At 36.6% G+C, this 18,969-nt stretch overlaps 1 protein-coding gene across 2 annotated transcripts in view; it reads left to right on the top strand.

Annotated features, from left to right (window-relative positions):
• The window catches only part of G2E3 (G2/M-phase specific E3 ubiquitin protein ligase), a 67,584-nt gene that overhangs the window by 35,688 nt on the left and 12,927 nt on the right, over positions 1 to 18,969 (top strand). For both annotated transcript variants that reach the window (XM_084874705.1, XM_084874706.1), the window contains 5 exons: positions 3,241 to 3,365; positions 3,471 to 3,603; positions 5,721 to 6,028; positions 10,770 to 10,951; positions 18,006 to 18,178. In XM_084874705.1, coding sequence (XP_084730831.1) covers positions 3,241 to 3,365; positions 3,471 to 3,603; positions 5,721 to 6,028; positions 10,770 to 10,951; positions 18,006 to 18,178 — 921 coding nt within the window. The remainder of the gene's footprint in view (positions 1 to 3,240; positions 3,366 to 3,470; positions 3,604 to 5,720; positions 6,029 to 10,769; positions 10,952 to 18,005; positions 18,179 to 18,969) is intronic.

The following is an 18,969-nucleotide window of genomic DNA, read 5'->3' on the forward strand; positions in this document are numbered from 1 at the left end:
TAATAGAGGTTTGTTTCTACTACTCACAATTCTAGAGGCTAGAAGTCCATGATAAAGGTATCCACAGATTTGAATTCTGAAACTTCTTGACTTGCACATGACTCCCTTCTTGCTATATTTTCACATGATTGTCCTTCTTTCTTTCTATGTCTAGACATAGTGAATTAGGGTCCACATATGACTTCAGTTTATCTTAATTATCTCTTTAAAGGCCCTATCTCCAAACACAGTCACATTGTGAGGTACTGGGTGTTAGGACTCCCAACGCATGAATTTTGGGTAGACACAATCTAGCCCAGGGGTCTTCAAACTACGGCCCGCGGGCCACATGCAGCCCCCAGGGGAGTCTGATCCTGCCTGCCAGGTTTTTTGGGCAGTGAGCACAGCCAAGGTGTTACAGTAGGAATTAGTAGTTCATATAGTCCGGCCCTCCAGCTCTCTGAGGGACCGTGATCTGGCCCCCACTTTAAAAAGTTTGAGGACCCCTGAACAGTTAATAAAAAATAAGTGAAAACATCTTAATAATTTCATATTGATTACTTATTTAACATAATGATATTTTGGAAATACTCATTCAGATTCATTGCACTTATTTTATTTTTAAATTATTTCTAAAAATTTTTTTTATTGATTTCAAAGAGGAAGGTAGAGGGAGGGGAGAGAGAGAGAAAGAGAGAGAGAAAACATTAATGATGAGAGAGAATCATTGATCAGCTACCTCCTGCATGCCCCCTACTGGGAATCAAGCCTACATCTGGGCATGTGCCCTGACCAGGAATCAAACTGTGGCCACCTGGTTCATAGGTGGATGCCTACTACTGAGCAACACCAGCTGAGTGCACCTATTTATTTTACCTTTTAAATATGGTTATTAGAGCCGGGACTGGTTTGGCTCAATGGATAGAGCGTCGGCTTGGGGACTGAAGGGTCCCGGGTTCGATTCCGGTCAAGGGCATGTACCTTGGTTGCGGGCACATCCCCAGTAGGGGGTGTGCAAGAGGCAGCTGATCGATGACTCTCTCTCATCGATGTTTCTAACTCTCTATCTCTCTCCCTTCCTCTCTGTACAAAATCAATAAAATATATTAAATAAATAAATAAATATGGTTATTAGAAAAATTTAAGTGACATATGTAATTTGCATTGTACTTCTATTTGATGGCCCTGTTTAGAAAGAATTTAACTAGATTAAACTAGCAGTGTTTCTTTTAGATCATAAAAAGGGTTTAGCATTTGAAATTTATTGATTACACCTTTATAATGTCAGTAGATATTTTTTTAAACGCAGAATAAAAAGTAACAAAACCAGTTTTGTCACAATTTGTGTAGGAAATTTCATTAAATTTGTATCCCTGTTATACAGTATTATTTGAACATGGCAAGGTGAAACCTAAAGTGCAGAGCAGAATATTGGGAGCCTTGCCCCTCATGGAAAGTGAGCTACTTCTCATTTGGGAAGACTCTACTGAGGTTTTGGCAGCTTTGGAATGTTTCCCCCAAGCAGCTGTTTGCCCTCCTGATTTTCCATTCTGAGCTGGGTTTTCCCTGCACTATTTTTTTTACAGTATGATCGACTATTTAAATTGTCATTGTCATTAGACTAAAAATTCTTTAAAGGTGGATATCTCTTTGAAGATATCAAGAAAGGTGCATTTACATTATTTAATATGATGACTGTATATTCAGTAATAGTACATTCTCAAGGGTTGTGTTGAAGCACATATTGGATAATTGCAAACAATAAAGCACTTTAGAGTTCTAAGAAGCAATGCATTCATTAATAATGGTTTTTTCTAAATTCAGTTTAGGCTGTTTTAAACCACTGGCCCCTCAGTAGCTGCTAGACTTCCTTTTCTCCTGGCAACTACTTGAGATTGCTATCCCTTGTGTTTTCCCATGGGATACGGTTACCTGCTATATAAATCTTTTCTCTTTAATCTCACTTCCTCTCATCCTAGTGACAGGAAGGCAATTTTGCTGAAAGGCAACATTGTATAATGGTTAGCAGCATGGGTCTGACAGCAGGTAAAGTGGGTTGGAAGCCTCCCTTAGAGACTTACTACCAAAGTAAATTTGATTGGGCAAGTTATTTACTGCACTATGCTTCAGTTTCCTCTTCTTTAAAAATGGATACAACAGTGGTTTTCTCTACCTTCTAAAATTGTGAGGATTAAGCTTTTCATGTAAAGAATGAAAACTGGGCCCAGCCAGTGTGCCTCAGTGTTGAGCATCCACCTCTAAACCAGGAGGTCATGGTTAGATTCCTTGTTAGGGCATATGCCCGGTTGCGGGCTTGCTTCCCAGTAAGGGGCTCTCTCCTCATTGATATTTCTACCTGTCTCTCCCTCTCCTTTCCTTCCTAAAATCAACTAATATATATATAAAGAATGAGAACTGGGCCTGGTGTATAATAAACATTGATGTTAGCTATCATCTTTCTTTCTCTTCATTATTAGTTGGCAGAACTATCTGGGGAAGGGGAGCTGGGACACATACTTACAGACCCACGTTCACACAAAGGGAGTTTGCCAACACCTACCAGAAGGGAGGATATATGGTTACCTCTCTCATCACCTAAACATCTACACCCTCAGGAAGAATACCCATCTTTATAGAGACAGAGTCTACTCAAAACCAAAGAAGCGGCCACACATGACAATCCCTACCTACACTCGTACAGAAAATGTAAATATGTACTTGCACACATGCAATACAGTGGATGGGAAGTGGGAGGAAACAGATAAGAGAGAGAACAAATATGGGCCTGGAACAAGTCTGGGTCCCGAGGAGCTGCACAATACCTGAATTGTCTCAGCAAGCTTTTTGTAGGAAATAATTCCTCATCTTGGATGAGAAAGATAATATTTTAGGTAAGGTAAGATATTTACTGAATGCCTCTTCCATATCAGATGCACTGGCATAGTAATTGCCAAATATAAAATAAAGATTCTTTTCCTTCTTTAATCCTATTCTTTCTGATGTTTATATTCTTTGTTGTATGTACATGTTCATATACATGTTGATACTTAGAGAATATTTAAAGGAGAAGATTATAAACATAAATAATGAAATAGAAAAATGTGCTTTAAGAAAAAGTAATGCAGTAGCAATGCTGATAATCTGTTTTTCCTCCTTTGGGTTGGTTTTGTATGTGAGGTGAACAGTGAGGCCTGTGGCAATGTGGGAATTTGCCTAAGTTAATATCAAAATGTCAATACTTGCTTTCCTTTATCTCCTCAGCAAATGGGAAATAAAGCGTTGTCAGTCTTGTGGTTCTAGTGGAACACATTTAGCCTGTTCCTCACTACAATCGTGGGAACAAAATTGGGAGTGTTTGGACTGTAGAGGTATTACCTACAACTCAGGTAACATTTTGTAATTTTGAATAAAGATGTTCTTATTCAAATACATATTATTTAAAAGTTTCTACCTATATTCTGTTATGCTCACATTGGATTTTAAATCTGCAGGAGATTTCCAGAAAGCCAAAAAACATACATTACCCAACACTAACAATGTTGAAATAAATGATTGCTTGTTGGGAGAATCATCACCTAAGTCATCCAGACAGTCACCTGGAGCCCAGCAAAAAGATCTGATGAGGTGTGTATTTTGAATTGGAAAAAAATATAAAATTCTATTCTGAGAAAACGAATAGGAAGTGGCTGTATACACCTAGACTACTAGCTGAACTTTATAATAGCCTGCAAGAATGTTTTTCAAACAACAGGACCCAACATTTGATCATGAAATCATGCAACCAGCATTTAAAGAAGAAAGTGAAACAGGATAGATTAGAATATAAAGTATCATATTGCACTGCAAATAGAAAGAATGTATGTAAAATAATTTTAGTATTTTTAAAAATACATATTTTATTGATTTTTTTACAGAGAGGAAGAGAGAGGGATAGAGAGTTAGAAACATCAATGAGAGAAACACTGATCAGCTGCCTCTTGCACACCCCCTACTGGGGATGTGCCCGCAACCAAGGTACATGCCCTTGACCGGAATCGAACCTGGGACCTTTCAGTCCACAGGCCAAGGCTCTATCCACTGACCCAAACCGGTTTTGGCTAATTTTAGTATTTAATTGTATATGGACTCATGATGTAAAACACATTTTTATTATATATAATTTTAAAAATATTTTAAAAACAGATTTGGAAAATGTACTTAAACTGTTATTTGGTTATAGAGTAAGACAGGAAATTAAATAACATGAATATCATGTTACTTTGTTAAAGAAGGAAATATATTTAATATAGTTAATTTTTAAATTTTGTAATCATTTGCTTAATGTATTCACTGTAAATCTCAGACAAACTGTCATTTGTTTAGGAAGCTTAAGGCATACTGACAAGTATTATTTTATTAATGCCTAATTTTCATAAGACAACAAAATGAGTAACTTTGAAAATCACTCTTAACCATTTAAATAAAACTAGAATTACATCTTCATATTATGTCAGGTATTTGTCCAACTGAAGTTAATGATTTTTAAGCATATGTATGGCTCAATAAAAAGGAAAGTTCATAGAGCCTTGTTGTAGCCAATAGGGAAAAAATAGACAAAAGTAATATTAGTAGCTAAGTATGAGGAAGTACTTCCTTACTAAAAATTATATCAAGTTAAAATTTAGGACAAGAGAATTTTTGTGAAAATATTTGATAACTAGATTTGAAGATAGGAGTGATACTATTTATAAAGTGAAGAATTGCTGTTTATTTTTATTTTTTTAGAATTGCTATTTTAAAATACCATTGTATTAACTGAAAATTTGTTACAAATATTTTTAGTATAAAAAAGATGTTCATATTAGTTTTAAATAATTTTAATATTTAGGTTTCTAAAGATGTTATGCCAGAGAAGTTTGAGTCCTTGCACTTGCTCTAATATGTCATCATGTTCTAGAAGAATAGCATAGTATTTCTATTCCAGACAGGAGCAAGGAATCAACTTGCAACAAAATGGTTTATTTTTGAAAGATTATTTTCCAAAAGATTTTGGTTTTTTTCAACCTGGGTTAATGAATACGGTAGGGGGTTGTCTGAAGAAAGAAAAAACAAAACAAAACAAAAAAAACCTGGCCCACATTGGGACATTATAATATCTTAGGATGGGAAAAATTTATAATTGATGTGTAAAGATGATAATGACATTGCCCCAAACAGGATCATTTTGAGTACATCAATACCAAATACAGTTGGAAAAACAGGCAGGGTTGCAAATTCTCTTTATAATATTAGTTCTATTAACTTTATGCTTAAAAATACATTATAATTTCTTAAAATTATAGTACTTTTGTATAATAAGCAGAGACAGTTTATTTTTTAAAGGATCTAGTAAATATGAAATAAGGTACAGTTAAATAAGTGTGTGGTAGTCATTGGCCAGAAAGATTAGAGTTTGAGATTCTGACTCTTATACCTAAATCTACTGAATTGATCAAATTTGAGATAATCATCTATCAACATTCTCATAAATTAGCTATGACATTAGATTATTCTAATTTGGTAGGAGATTGGGGAAAGAGAATCAATAATTTTGAACTAAAGTTATAAAATAACTGTTTTGGGTTCCAGTGGCAGCATTATCTGCTTTTAGGTGAGAGATGGGAAGAACTTTTAATCTTTTTTTTACTTTTTAACTGTATACTGCCATGTCACTTAAAACATTTTAGAGTGTTTACCTTTGTGTTTAAATTCATGTTTTATAGGCAAGGCAACAGATTTAGGAGAGACATTTCAACAATAATTATAGAGTTAGGATTTCAAATTATTAAAAAAACAAAAAGATTATATATCAACAAAGCCGATATCTGGAATAGTGCCTTAAACGGATTCAGAAATCAAAAGTTTAATCCTTCGTACACAATTGAAGTTGCATATGTTAATGAAAGTGATAATTTTGGAACAGAGCATCCTGGATCAAAGCAAGAATTCCTAAGTCTTTTAATGCAACATCTTGAGAACTCACCATTGTTTGAAGGGTCCTTGTCAAAGAACTTGTCCCTAAATTCTCAAGGTAATTATTTATTATTATACATACTGCATATACCATGTGTAAAGGAAGAGATGGCTGGTTAGAATTGATATTCAATACATGTGGTTAAAATGTATAATTTACATTGTTAATAAAATATTGATACAATCACAGAAAAATTGTGGTGGAGCAGTAATTTTAAAAGCAAATTTTGTAGTGAGACATTTTATTTTTTATTTTTTTATTTTATTTATTGATTAAGGTATCACATATTTGTCCTCAACCCCCCATTCCAATTCCCCACCCCTTCCCACTTATGCTCCCAACCCCCCTTATTGTCCTTGACCACTGGTTAGGCTCATGTATGCACACAAGTCCTTTGGCTGATCTCTCCCTTTTATCCCCACCCTCCCTTTGAGGTCCCAACAGTCTGACCTATGGCTCCTTATCTCTGGATCTGTTCTTGTTCATCAATCTATATTGTTCATCATTTCCCCTAGATGAGTGAGATCATGTCCTACTGGAAATATAATTATAAAAATCAAAAATGAGAAGCAATGCTGATTATGCTGAAAGGCATATGAATCAGTCTGTTGTGAGTTTCTTTCTGGGCCAACAGTTTTTGTGAGACATTTTCTTTAAAAATGTTCTTAATTTTTTTATAGCAATAACCTGCTTGAAATAATTTCATAACTGCAACTTCTTAAAAACGTATTTTATATTCATTCTAATTTTATTTGAATAGAGTGGGCAAATGGGATGGATGATTATCAGAGCCCTTTCAGTTCATACATTTGGAAATTGCAGTTGGTATGTTTCTTCACAACCTAGGAATTTTATAACAACTAGTTGGCTGGTACAGGAAATTCATACATGGAGGTTCCTCAGCCCAGCCTGCACCCTATCCAATTGGGGACCCCTAAGGGCATGTCCGACTGCTGGTTTAGGCCCAATCCCACCAGCAGTCAGACATCCCTCTCGCAATCTGGGACCACTGTCTCTTAACCGCTCGCATGCCTGCCTGATCATCTTCCCCTGCCAGCCTCATCACCCCTAACTGGCTCTGCCTTTGCCCCCGCCACCACAGCTTTGTCCGGAAGGAAGTCGGACTTCAGGAAGATGGCTGGTCCACCAGGTCTAATTAGCATATTACCCTTTTATTAGTTTAGATAGATTTATATAGGATAAGATTACTTAAATGGGGGTGAGGGGAGACTTTTTCAGTATGAGGAGATGCTCTTGGTAAGCAAAAATATATAATCCCTATATCTGGACTGATAGCCAGCCATATGCGCTATACTGCCAAACCAGTCATTAAAAAATTGAACCACTTTCTTACACTTTACACCAAACAGCTGTTGCCTTTAAAACTCCTCCTCAATCCCCACCTTAGGTTCTGTTCTGCCTTTGCAGTTCACCGAGATTAGGTTCTGATTGGTTGGTTTCTATGCCAGTCAGCGTCAAAAGCTCTGCCTTCTAGGCAGCCATTGGCTTCTTGCAGTTCAGCCAGGTTTGGTACTGATTAGTTGATTTCTATGTTAGTCAGTGTCAAAGGCTCCACCTCCTAGGCAATATTTGACTCCTTACAGTTCGCCCAGATTTGGTTCTAGTTATTTGGTTTCTATGCCAGTCATTATCTCCGGGCCTATGCTGGCAATGCCCAGAGAGAAAGAGAGGCAAGGGATGATTAACAGCTGCCACAGATCTCTCCAGGCCTCTCTCAGGGCCTGATCTGCAGCCCCCTTCGCAGTCGGTGCTGGGTCTGCTGCACCTGCAGCAGCAGGAGTCAGTGCTGGGTCGCCGCACCTGCAGCGGTGGCAGTCATTGCTGGATCGCTGTACCTGCAGCGGCAGCATTAGTGCTGGGTCTCTGAAGGACTGCCTTTCTATGTTTGGTTGTCCATTCGGTCATTCTGTAACATTACAGACCCTGACTCTTTATATATATATATAGATTTTCTGGTCCATATGTAACAGATTTTTAAATGTACTTTTGCCTTTAAGAATTTTTCTTACACAAATGTGTATATGATACTTTTCTGTGTTTATTTCTAGTGAGGAGTTAACATTAAAACAGGCATCTCAAAATACTGGTTAATTCTAGCATTCTGTTAGGAACTTTTATACCATTTTTGCTATAATATAGGAAATTCAAAAGTGAGAAGACATTTCATTCCATTTGAATTTCTTCCTATATATTCTGTAGAACTTCCTCACTATTACCTGAAGCATCATTGAAATAATTGAGAAACTACCAAAGTTTATTTGTACTATATATAGTACACAGTTTAATTCTAAACTCAAAAAAATATATGTGATCAGTAATGTTAACTCAAGGCATTTTGGGTACAGTGGAGAGTACATGAATATAAGTCACAAATCTGAATTTATTTTGTACATATCACTTAAGTAGTTTTATATCCTTAAATTAATTACATAGTGTCTCTGGATCTCAATTTCTTAATCTGTAAAATGTGACTACTAATACATACCTTATAAGGTTGTTGAGATTTCATTATTTCAAATATTGTTGGTTTATTACTAATAATTGCTTTGAACAGTTTTTATTTATTTATTTTTTATTTTATTTTTTTGCAAATGGTTCTTAAAAGACCCATATAAGTTGAATTTATTTACTTTATACATTTTTTCCCTCACTTTTTAAATTAAGGTATCATATGTGTACATACCTTACCAATCCCCACCCCCAAGTCCCATACATGCCCTCCCTCCCCACAGTTTTTCATCCACTGGATATGCTTATATGCATGCATACAAGTCCTTCAGTTGATCTCTTATCTCCCCGCTGTAATTTGACAGTTTGTTTCTTTACTGTCTCTGAATCTACCTTTTTGTTCATCAGTTTATAATGTTCCTAATTATCCATAAATGAGTGAGATCATGTTGTGTTTTTCTTTCATTGATTGGCTTATTTCACTCAGCATAATGTTCTCCTTCCAGGGTGCTGCAAATGATAAGAATTCCTTCTTTTTTATGGCAATATAGTATTCCATTGTGTAAATGTATCAAAATTTTTTTATTCAATCATCTGCTGATGGGCGCCTAGGCTGTTTCCAAATTCTAGCTATTGTAGATTGTGCTGCCATGAACATAGGGGTGCATATATCCTTTTTGATTGGTGTTTCTAGTTTCTTAGGATATATTCCTAAGAATGGGATTACTGGGTCGAATGGAAGTTCCATTTTCAGTTTTTTGAGGAAACTCCATACTGTTCTTGAACCAGTCTGCATTCCCACCAGCAGTACATGAGGATTCCTTTTTCTCCAGATCCTCGCCAGCACTTGTCATTTGTTGATTTGTTGATGATAGCCATTCTGACAGGTGTGAGATGGTTCCGCATTGTCGTTTTGATTTGCATCCCTCGGATAATTAGTGACTTTGATAATCATGTGCCTCTTGGCCTGCCTTCTGTCTTCTTTTGAAAAGATTATATTTAGGTCCATTGCCCATTTTTTAATTGGATCATTTATCTTCCTTTTGTTAAGTTGTATAAGCTGACTGTAGATGTTGGAGATTAAACCTTTATCAGTGAAAACATTTGCAAATATGTTCTCCCATACAGTGGGCTTTCTTGTTTTATTGAGGGTTTCTTTTGCTGTAAAAAAGCTTTTTATTTTGATGTAGTCCCATTTGTTTATTTTCTCTTTAGCTTCCATTGCCTTTGCTTTGAACAGATTTTAGAAAAATAAAGAAAATTTACATATTCTTTTGACTTAATCAGAGTAGTTAAAATCATTTTCACTGGCAATTTAAAAAATATTGGAAACTGTAATATGGCAAAATAGCATGAATTGTTGGGATTAAATTTGTGCCATTTTGAAACATAATTTAGCACTATATATCAACAACCTTAATAATGTTCATATCCCTTTTGTCTCTCTCACATCAATGTTTTTTTCTCTCTCTGTCTCTTCCCCACTCCCTTCCACTCTATCTGAAAATCAATGGACAAATATTAACAACAAAATAATGTTCATATCCCTTGAACTACTAATACTAAATCTTAATCTATCCTAATAAAATCAAATATATATAGACAAGATTATATAAATAGGTACTGATTATATAATGTAACTTAGTGAAGGTACTAGTAATAAAAGGATGGTTTATATTGATGCACATCTGTAAGTTAGTCTTAATGCATCCCTTAACTGTAGATTTCAATAATTTTTTAATAATATAAAAAATTTATAGTAAATTGGGAAAAAGCGGAAGTCTTACTGTGTATGTATATATTTATACACACACAAGACACAAATATACCAAAGTGTATATAATGGTTATGGTAGTGGGATTATAAATGTGCTTTTTTGAAGAGTTTCTGACCCTAACTGGTTTGGCTCAGTGGATAGAGCATCGGCCTGCGGACTGAAGGGTCTCAGGTTTGATTCCAGTCAAGAGCATGTATCTTGGTTGTGGGTACATCCCCAGTAGGAGGTGTGTAGGAGGCAGCTGATGAATGTTTCTCTCTCATCGGTGTTTCTATCCTTCTCCCTTCCTCTCTGTAAAAACATCAGTAAATCTATATTTAAAATAAAAGTTTCTGTATATTTTTTCTATAATAAGTGTTACTTTATATTCAGAAAAATTTTTTTGTGTGTTTTAGGTGATATCTATAATTTATACATGTTACAGCTTCTATGAATTGCTATTTCTCCATTTATCTAATGCTTAGATTGTTTTTAATTGATTATAGATGTATTATTGTATACGATGCATAATAATAATAGAAGTATATTTAATTTATTTCCATCTATTTACAGCTCTGAAAGAGAATCTTTATTATGAAGCTGGCAAAATGCTTGCCATATCTTTGGTTCATGGTGGTCCTTCACCAGGTTTTTTTTCTAAAACTTTGTTTAACTGCCTTGTTTTTGGACCAGAAGATACCTTTCCAACTTTAGACGATGTTTCAGACTTTGATGTGGCACAGATTTTAATCAGGGTAAGAAATGTGCATGTTTATTAAAATATAGATTACAGTCTAAATAGATTTGAATATAAATACTGGATCTACAATAGAATAATAATACTCTGTGGAGTAGCTAAGGGGTGACAATATTTCTGTTTACCTGCCGAGGACACAACCTGTTAAAAGATATAGAATGTGTTTATTAAACAGGCTCCAGCGAGCTCCCTTACCTCTTATGTCCCTACATAGAGATATAACTGAAATACGGCCATTTATGAACCAGGAAGTGGCTCTCACCATACACCAAATCTGCCAGCACCTTTTATCTTGGATTCTCAACCTTCAAAACCCCGGGAAATAAATGTTTGTTCTTTAATTAAAAAAAAAAAAAAAAAGATGTAACGGTCAGACAGCTAGAGATCAAAGTACCAAGTTAGTTTAATATTGATAAAACCATTTGGAAATGTGATTTCAGTCTGTGCTCAAAATGGCTTACTAAATTTCTGAGAACTATCAATAGATGGATTTATCTGTCCTACCAGAGACAATAGAAGGTAGATTCCTCGTTTCATGTTAGAGAGCAGATAAAAGTATGTTTTCCTGCAAGGCAGTGGACCTGAAGAGAGCAAGGACATAGTTTACCAGTCAGAAAACTTGTAATTCTTTCCATAGGGAGTTATGAGTGCTAGGTTGAATTTTTTCCATGTGTAAATACGTGGGGAGACTCAATGTTCCCACCTAAAAAGAGTTAACATTTTTTGAGCCATATACTGCACATGTTACATGTACAAACTCAATTTAGTTATCATATGCTGGCTGCATAAGCATCATTGATTACATCAAGCACATCAAACTCAAAGGCTAACATAGGCCAAATAAACAATGTTTAAGATTATGTGGGCCGCAAAAAAAACAAAAGCTTCCATTTTCATAGAAACATAGGTTTATTTTGATAGAGACATGCTGGATATAAAGGGCTGAAATAAAAGTAATCATTAACTTAAAATAATAGAACATTTCAATAAAATTATCTTTTTTTAATATATTTTATTGATATTTTACAGAGAGGAAGAGAGAGGGATAGAGAGTTAGAAACATCGATGAGAGAGAATCATTGATCAGCTGCCTCTAACACACCCCCTACTGGGATGTGCCCCCAACCAAGGTACATGCCCTTGACTGGAATCGAACCTGGGACCTTTCAGTCTGCAGGCCAACGCTCTATCCACTGAGTCAAACCGGTTTCGGCTCTTTTTTTTTCTTGAACATTAACTTACCTGACACTGATTAACTGCACAGATTAATAAACGTAATGCAAATAAACCTATTTTAGTTGTTCTCCGAAAGCGAAACAAGTCAGTCCAAGTTTTGCTTTCATAGAACAACTAAAATAGGAGCAATCAGCTACTAAAATATTTGCTGCTAGTATTGGAAAGAAATGGTGTGCCTGCGTGTAAGATAAGGGAAATGAATGCAACACGATTATAGTAATCAGTCATTAGCAAATGTTGTAGTTTATTGATAATTATGTATAACAGGATATTGTAAAAAATTATGAAATTTTTATTTAAATGTTTCTTACATACCGTTCTATTGACTGGGCTGCAAAAATATTCATTGGTGGCCTGTGGGCTGAGTGTTTGACAAGCCTGGCTTACATGTTACTAATTGAAGATGATGAAAGCCATTCAACTTTCCTTCCCTTAACCTCCTCTATCTAGTCATTGTTTCATTTAATTAGCAGTATAGTTAATGATTTAGAGCATACAAGTTAGATTTTAGATTGAAATAAGTATAAACTATAAGCTGAGTAATTTAGGCAATGAAGTTAGGCTTAGTTTTGTTAAGCCTAACTTTGTTGTCTCACTTCCTCTTTTCTAAGGATTTCTTAACTTTTTATAAAAAAATATACACTGAGTGGCCAGATTATTATGATTTCTGAACGCATAATAATCTGGTCACTCAGTGTATATCCTATATAATAAAAGGCAAATAAGCAAATTGTTCCCTTGACCAGAAGTTTGACCAGCAGGCAGGCCCCCTGGCCAACCACCCCTGTCCCCTGCCCCTGGCCAGGCTGGCCGGACCCTACTCTATATAATAAAAGGCTAACATGCAAACCAACTGAACTGCAGAACGACAGTGGCTATGATGTGCAGTGACTATGATGTGCAGTGACTACCAGGGGTATACGCTCAACACAGGGGGAGCGCTGCTCAGCCAGAAGCTGGGCTTACGGCTGGTGTGTGCAGCAGCCATGGCGGAAGCCTCTCCCGCCTCCTTGGCAGCATTAAGATGTCTGTTGCAGCACTAAGATGTCCGACTGATGGGTTAGGCTTGCTCCCTGTGGACATCCCCAGAGGGCTCCTGGACTGTGAGAGGGCACAGGTTGGGCTGAGGAACCTCCCAACTCGAGTGCACGAATTTTGTGCACCAGGCCTCTAATACACACACACACACACACACACACACACACACACACACACACACACACACTGGCCAGATTATTACCGTATTTTTCGGACCATAAGACGCACTGAACCATAAGACGCACCAGTTTTTAGAGAAGGGAAATGAAGAAAAAAAAATTCTGAAACAAATAGTGTCCTAAAATATTTTATGTGCATTAAAACCCAACATCACAGTCATAAACACATGTAATCAACCCTGTAAAGTAAACAGCAGCATTTAGAACCATTTTAGAGCCGGGCAAGCACACAGAGACCACACAGAGCCGAGCAAGTAAAAAAACTTTTTTTTTACAGTATATGTGTAGGCTATATTTGGACCATAAGACGCAGGGACTTTTCCCCCCCACTTCTGGGGGAAAAAAAGTGCGTCTTATGGTCCGAAAAATACGGTATGTGTTCAGAGATTGTAATAATCTGGCCACTCAGTGTGTTTTTTTCATTGACTTCAGAGACGAAGGGAAAAGAGAGAGAAATATCAATGATGAGAGAGAATCATCATCCATCAGCTGCCTCTTGCATGTCCCACACTGGGGATCAAGCCCGCAACCCAGGCATGTGCCCTTTACTGGAATTGAACCCAGGACCCTTTGGTCTGAAGGCCAACGCTGTATCCACTGAGCCAAACCAGCTAGGGCAGATTTCTTAACTTTTTAGAGAGAGGCTTCTGGTTCCCACCGCCTGTCTCCCAAGTTAGGTAGTTCAAAGCTGATATCCATGGATTAGGATCTTCACATTCAAATGTCTTTTTGTGTGTTTTGTTTTGTTTTTAATTCTAATTCCTTATCTCTTTTGACTTCAGCAATCAAAAATTGCTGTCTTCAAATCCCTCTCTACTGTTTTATTTTTATTATTTTAAGTCTATTTTTATTTATTTCAGAGAGAAATGAAGAGTGATAGAAACATCAGTGATGAGAGATAATCATTGTTTGACTGTTTCCTGTATGCCTCACTCTGGGGATTGAGTCTGCAACTGGGCATGTGTTGCCCCTACTATGAACCAAACTGTGACCTCCGGTTCAGAGGTCAATGCTCAATCACTGAGCTACGCAAGCTAGGCTCTCTCTCTTACTTTAATATTGTACTTTCTTCTATTTTTGACTACTTGTCTTTTTTAATCCTTCCTCTTTCTACCCTTGAAAGAGGTATTTTTCAGTGTTGTTTTAACAGTCCTAATCCTATATAATAAAGAAGTAATATGCAAATTGATTGTCACTCTAACACACAAGATGGCCAGCAAGGGAGGGTAGTTGGGGGCAACCAGGCTTGCAGGAGTGGGCAGTAGTCGGTAATTGGGCCAGCAGGGGTGCAGTTAGGCATTGATCAGGCTGGCAGGGGAGTGGTTAGGGGGTGATCAGGCTGGCAGGCAGAAGTGGTTACGGACAATCAAGCAGGCAGGTGAGCAATTGGGAGCCAGCAGTCCTGGATTGTGAGAGAGATGTCTGACTGTCCGGTAGGATCGGGCCTAAACGGGCAGTCAGTCATCCCTCGAGGGGTCCCAGATTGGAGAGGGTGCAGGCTGGGCTGAGGGACTCCCCCCTAACCCCCTTGTGCTTAAATTTCATGCCCTGGGTCTCTAGTTTTATAATATTTGGAAAGCTTCTCACCTATAACCTTTCTGAATGATTCCCAGATCTGTATTTTTGAGCCCCTAGATTCTGTGTGAAGATCTGATCCTTGTTTGCACATTGAGGCCAACAGAACTAATATTTTTCTCCAGCATTTTTCAGCTCGATTTTCCTTTACTTTAAAGAGATACCTTGGATCTAAGACATGGAGAAGGGGTTGTTTTCATTTTTTTATTCCATTTATCAGTCTGTGCCAAGTCATCTGCCTTTCCTTATTTTCGGTGTGCCTACTATAACAAACTAAATTATGTCTACTTGTGAGAAATTAGGACTTTATTCTAATATTCTTAAGGTGATTCAGAAGTACAATTTTGACCACATTGCTTTCTTTCTTAGGAATGCTCAATGGCTTCTCATTGCCTATTGAACAAAGTTCATGTTATTCATTAGGTTATTTAAGACTTCCAACTCTCCTCATGGCTTTACCTATTCCTAGTTTGTATTCCTGTTATTTAGTAAATACTATGTATTGAGTACTGTTTTATCACTGAAGACAGAGTAATGAGCCAAAATCCCTATCACCTTGAAATTACCTTTTAGAGCAGCGGTCACTAATTAGTGGTCCGTGGACCAATGGTCGTCCGTGAGGTCCAAATGGTGGCAACCGCTGTTTCAGAGTGAAGACAAGAAACAAATAAATATACAATATACTAGTGTCCCAGTGCATGTATTCATGCACATTAAAGGGAAGTTAATTAGAAGAAATATTTTAATATTGCTATTCCCATCTTGCTTACAAAATGAAAGTAGGATTCTACCAAGTCTCCTATCTACCTACTCCAGGACTTTTGTGAGGATCAAATGAGATGAGGCATGGGGAAACACTTCACAAACATTTGGTTAAACTGTAAAATGTTTGTACCTGGCTTTAAAGCAAGTGAGGTTCCTGGGCTGAAGAAACTCCAAGGAGGCTAGTAGCTAGAGAAAGGAAGCTGGGTGTTGCTATGTGATGTCATTACTTGGTGTCCATAGCCACTGTTTTCAGGCCGGGCTGTGTGCTGCATTTTGTGCCATGGGATGTTGGCTGCTATTTGGTGGGGTGGCGCTCCAGTGTTGTGGCGCGGCCTGTGTCCCACTTGGGGGAAGCCGAATGTTGGTTGGTTGGCAGCAGGTCTCTGGTGCTGTTTATTTTTAAATGGCCAGTGTGCATCATGGCAGCTCCTGCATTGGGCAGTATAATTGATCTTGTAAAATGTGAAGGTCTAGGGGCACCTAACCCCACACTCAGTAAAAAATCTACATATATTTTGTTCGCCCAAACTTAACCACAGTTGTCCCTCAGTATCTGTGGGGGACTGGTTCTAGGATCCCTACGCCTTGCAGATACCTAAAACTGTAGATGTTTGAATCTCTTATATAAATTGATATAAAACAATGCATACAATTAGCCCTCCTCATTTGCTGATGCAAAACCCATGTATTAAGGGGGGGCGGAAATCTGCATGTAAAAGGACCCACACAGTTCAAACCCCTGTTGTTCAAGGGTCAACTGTACCATTATGTAGTAAAATATATTATAAAAATAAAATGAATATGAGCCGAAACCGGTTTGGCTCAATGGATAGAGCATCGGCTTGGGGACTGAAGGATCCCGGGTTCGATTCAGGTCAAGGGCATGTACCTTGGTTGCGAGCATATCCCCAGTAGGGGGTGTGAAAGAGGCAGCTGATCGATGACTCTCTCTCATCGATGTTTCTAACTCTCTATCTCCCTTCCTCTCTGTAAAAAATCAATAAAATATATTTTTTTAAAAATAAAAAAAAAATAAAATGAATATGAGAAAGAAGATAGATAATGCTTGGGGCATAATAGGTTAGAGCTGAGGTTAAGCTGCTGTAATATAGACACCCAAAAGACAGTGTCTCAAAAAATAAAATAAAAATGACATTTATTTCTCTCTCAAATCTGTTTAGATTTTAGGGGTTAGGGTTGGCAAACTATGGCTGTAGGTCAAGTCTGGCCTGCTGCCTCTTTTTTGTAAATTAAGTTTTACATCAACCATACCCATTTGTTATCTGTCCATGGCTATTTTTACACTATAATGGTAGAGTTGAGTAGTTGTGTCAGATATCTATTCACAAAACAAAATGCTATCTGGTTTCTACAGAAATTATTCATTTTAGAGTTATAGTAGTGATACATCTGGTCATCCAGAGAACTGGATTCCATCCTCTCATTGTTATATCATCACTTAGTATAGTATTTACATCTCCATGGATGAAGCTTGCACTTAACGGAGGAAGAGTGGAAGTAGAGTGGAAGCGAGTTTGACACATTTTCATTCGTCCCATTAGATAGCCTTAGTCACATAGTTGGAAGGAAAATTTGGCTATGTGCCCAGTTAAAACTCAGGATGGTGAATTTGGGACGAAAAGGCAACATATATTCAACTATTTTGAACAGGGTAGTCAGGAAAAACTTGGGAGAAATGCAGAGATCCAATATAAATGAGAGAATCCTGGAAATCTCTGTGAAAAGAGGTTTTTGGAAAGAAGAAATAGCAAGGAAATTTTCCATTGACAACCTTGTATTTCAATAGTTTTATCTTTCTCCTTCTGTAAGTGTTCAAAGAGTTAACCTATATGAAAGTATTGACCATAAATGGTCAAGAATTTTCTGTTTATGCTGTTCCTTGAAATATACTCTTTGGTTGTATTCATCTAAGTCTCAGCTGATATTCTTTCTCTTTCATGAAATCTCAAGTCATCTCTCTTGCCTCTCCAGTACTATGTAACTGTTCTATGTCAATTATTGCCTTTATGTAAGCAATTTCCCATATTAAAGTGGCATTATACTCGAGGTTTCTTGAAAGAAGAAATATACTATGTTTATTAAATTGGATTGCCAGGTATTTATTGTACAAAAATATTTTTGGTATACTTTCATTCCATTCTGGTGTACTCAAGAATTGAGTTAAAATAACGTGTCATTTGAAATGTAAATATCATTTACAAGTGAAAGTAGAAACTGAGTATATTTTCTTCATTACAGGTAAATAGTGCAACAAATGTAGCTGACTTAAACTCAATTGTGAATGATTGCTATAATTACCTAGAGCTTATTGGATGTCTAAGAATTATCACATCATTAAGTGACAAATATTTACTGGCAAAAGACATACTTGCTTACCATGTAATTAAAAGAGTCCAAGCACCTTTTGAAAGGTAGGTTATTTAAATGTGGAAGGTTTATTCAAATTATATGTTAATTATCTTATAATGTGATATATATTTGATAAAAATTTTAAATAATGCTTTAAAATAAACCTGTTAAGGAAGACTACTGTTCTAATCATATATATAGAATTGCATAAATATATGATGCTTATATAGAAAGAATAACCATCTCAATTTATAATTATTTTTCTAAATAAAAATTATTTTAAAAATTCTTATAACTCGAGCCAACTATTTTATCTCTACCCATTCGCTTAATACCTATATATTAAGCACCTGTTGTCTATTGGGTAATAGGTACTGAGCATTCTTTGATTAATACGGCAGATGTGATTTTTAAAAAATTCTTTATTGTTTAAAGTATTACATGAGTTTCCTTTTTCCCCATTGACCTCTCCCTGGCTACTCTTCCCCCAGCACATGCCCTCACCCCCCTAATGTCTGTGTCCATTGGTTATGCTCATATGCATGCATACAAGTCCTTTAGTTGATCTCTTACCCCCTTATCGCCTGCCTTCTCTCATAGGTCGGACAGCCTGTTCTATGCTTCTATGTCTCTGGTTCTATTTATAGATGTGATTCTTGCTCTTTAGTTTTAAAACATTCGTCTTGAAACTTTTTGCTCTTTAGCTTTAGAACACTGGTCTTCAAACTTTTTGTTCCAATAATACTTTGAATGAATTTTGAAAACTTATATATGTTCTCATACTCTATTTTTCAATAATGAAAAACAAAATATATTTGAAAGTAGGGAGAATGGTATGGCATATAATCATCAC

Source organism: Pipistrellus hanaki (assembly GCF_964339955.1).
Source record: "Pipistrellus hanaki genome assembly, chromosome: 1".
Classification (NCBI taxonomy): domain Eukaryota; kingdom Metazoa; phylum Chordata; class Mammalia; order Chiroptera; family Vespertilionidae; genus Pipistrellus; species Pipistrellus hanaki.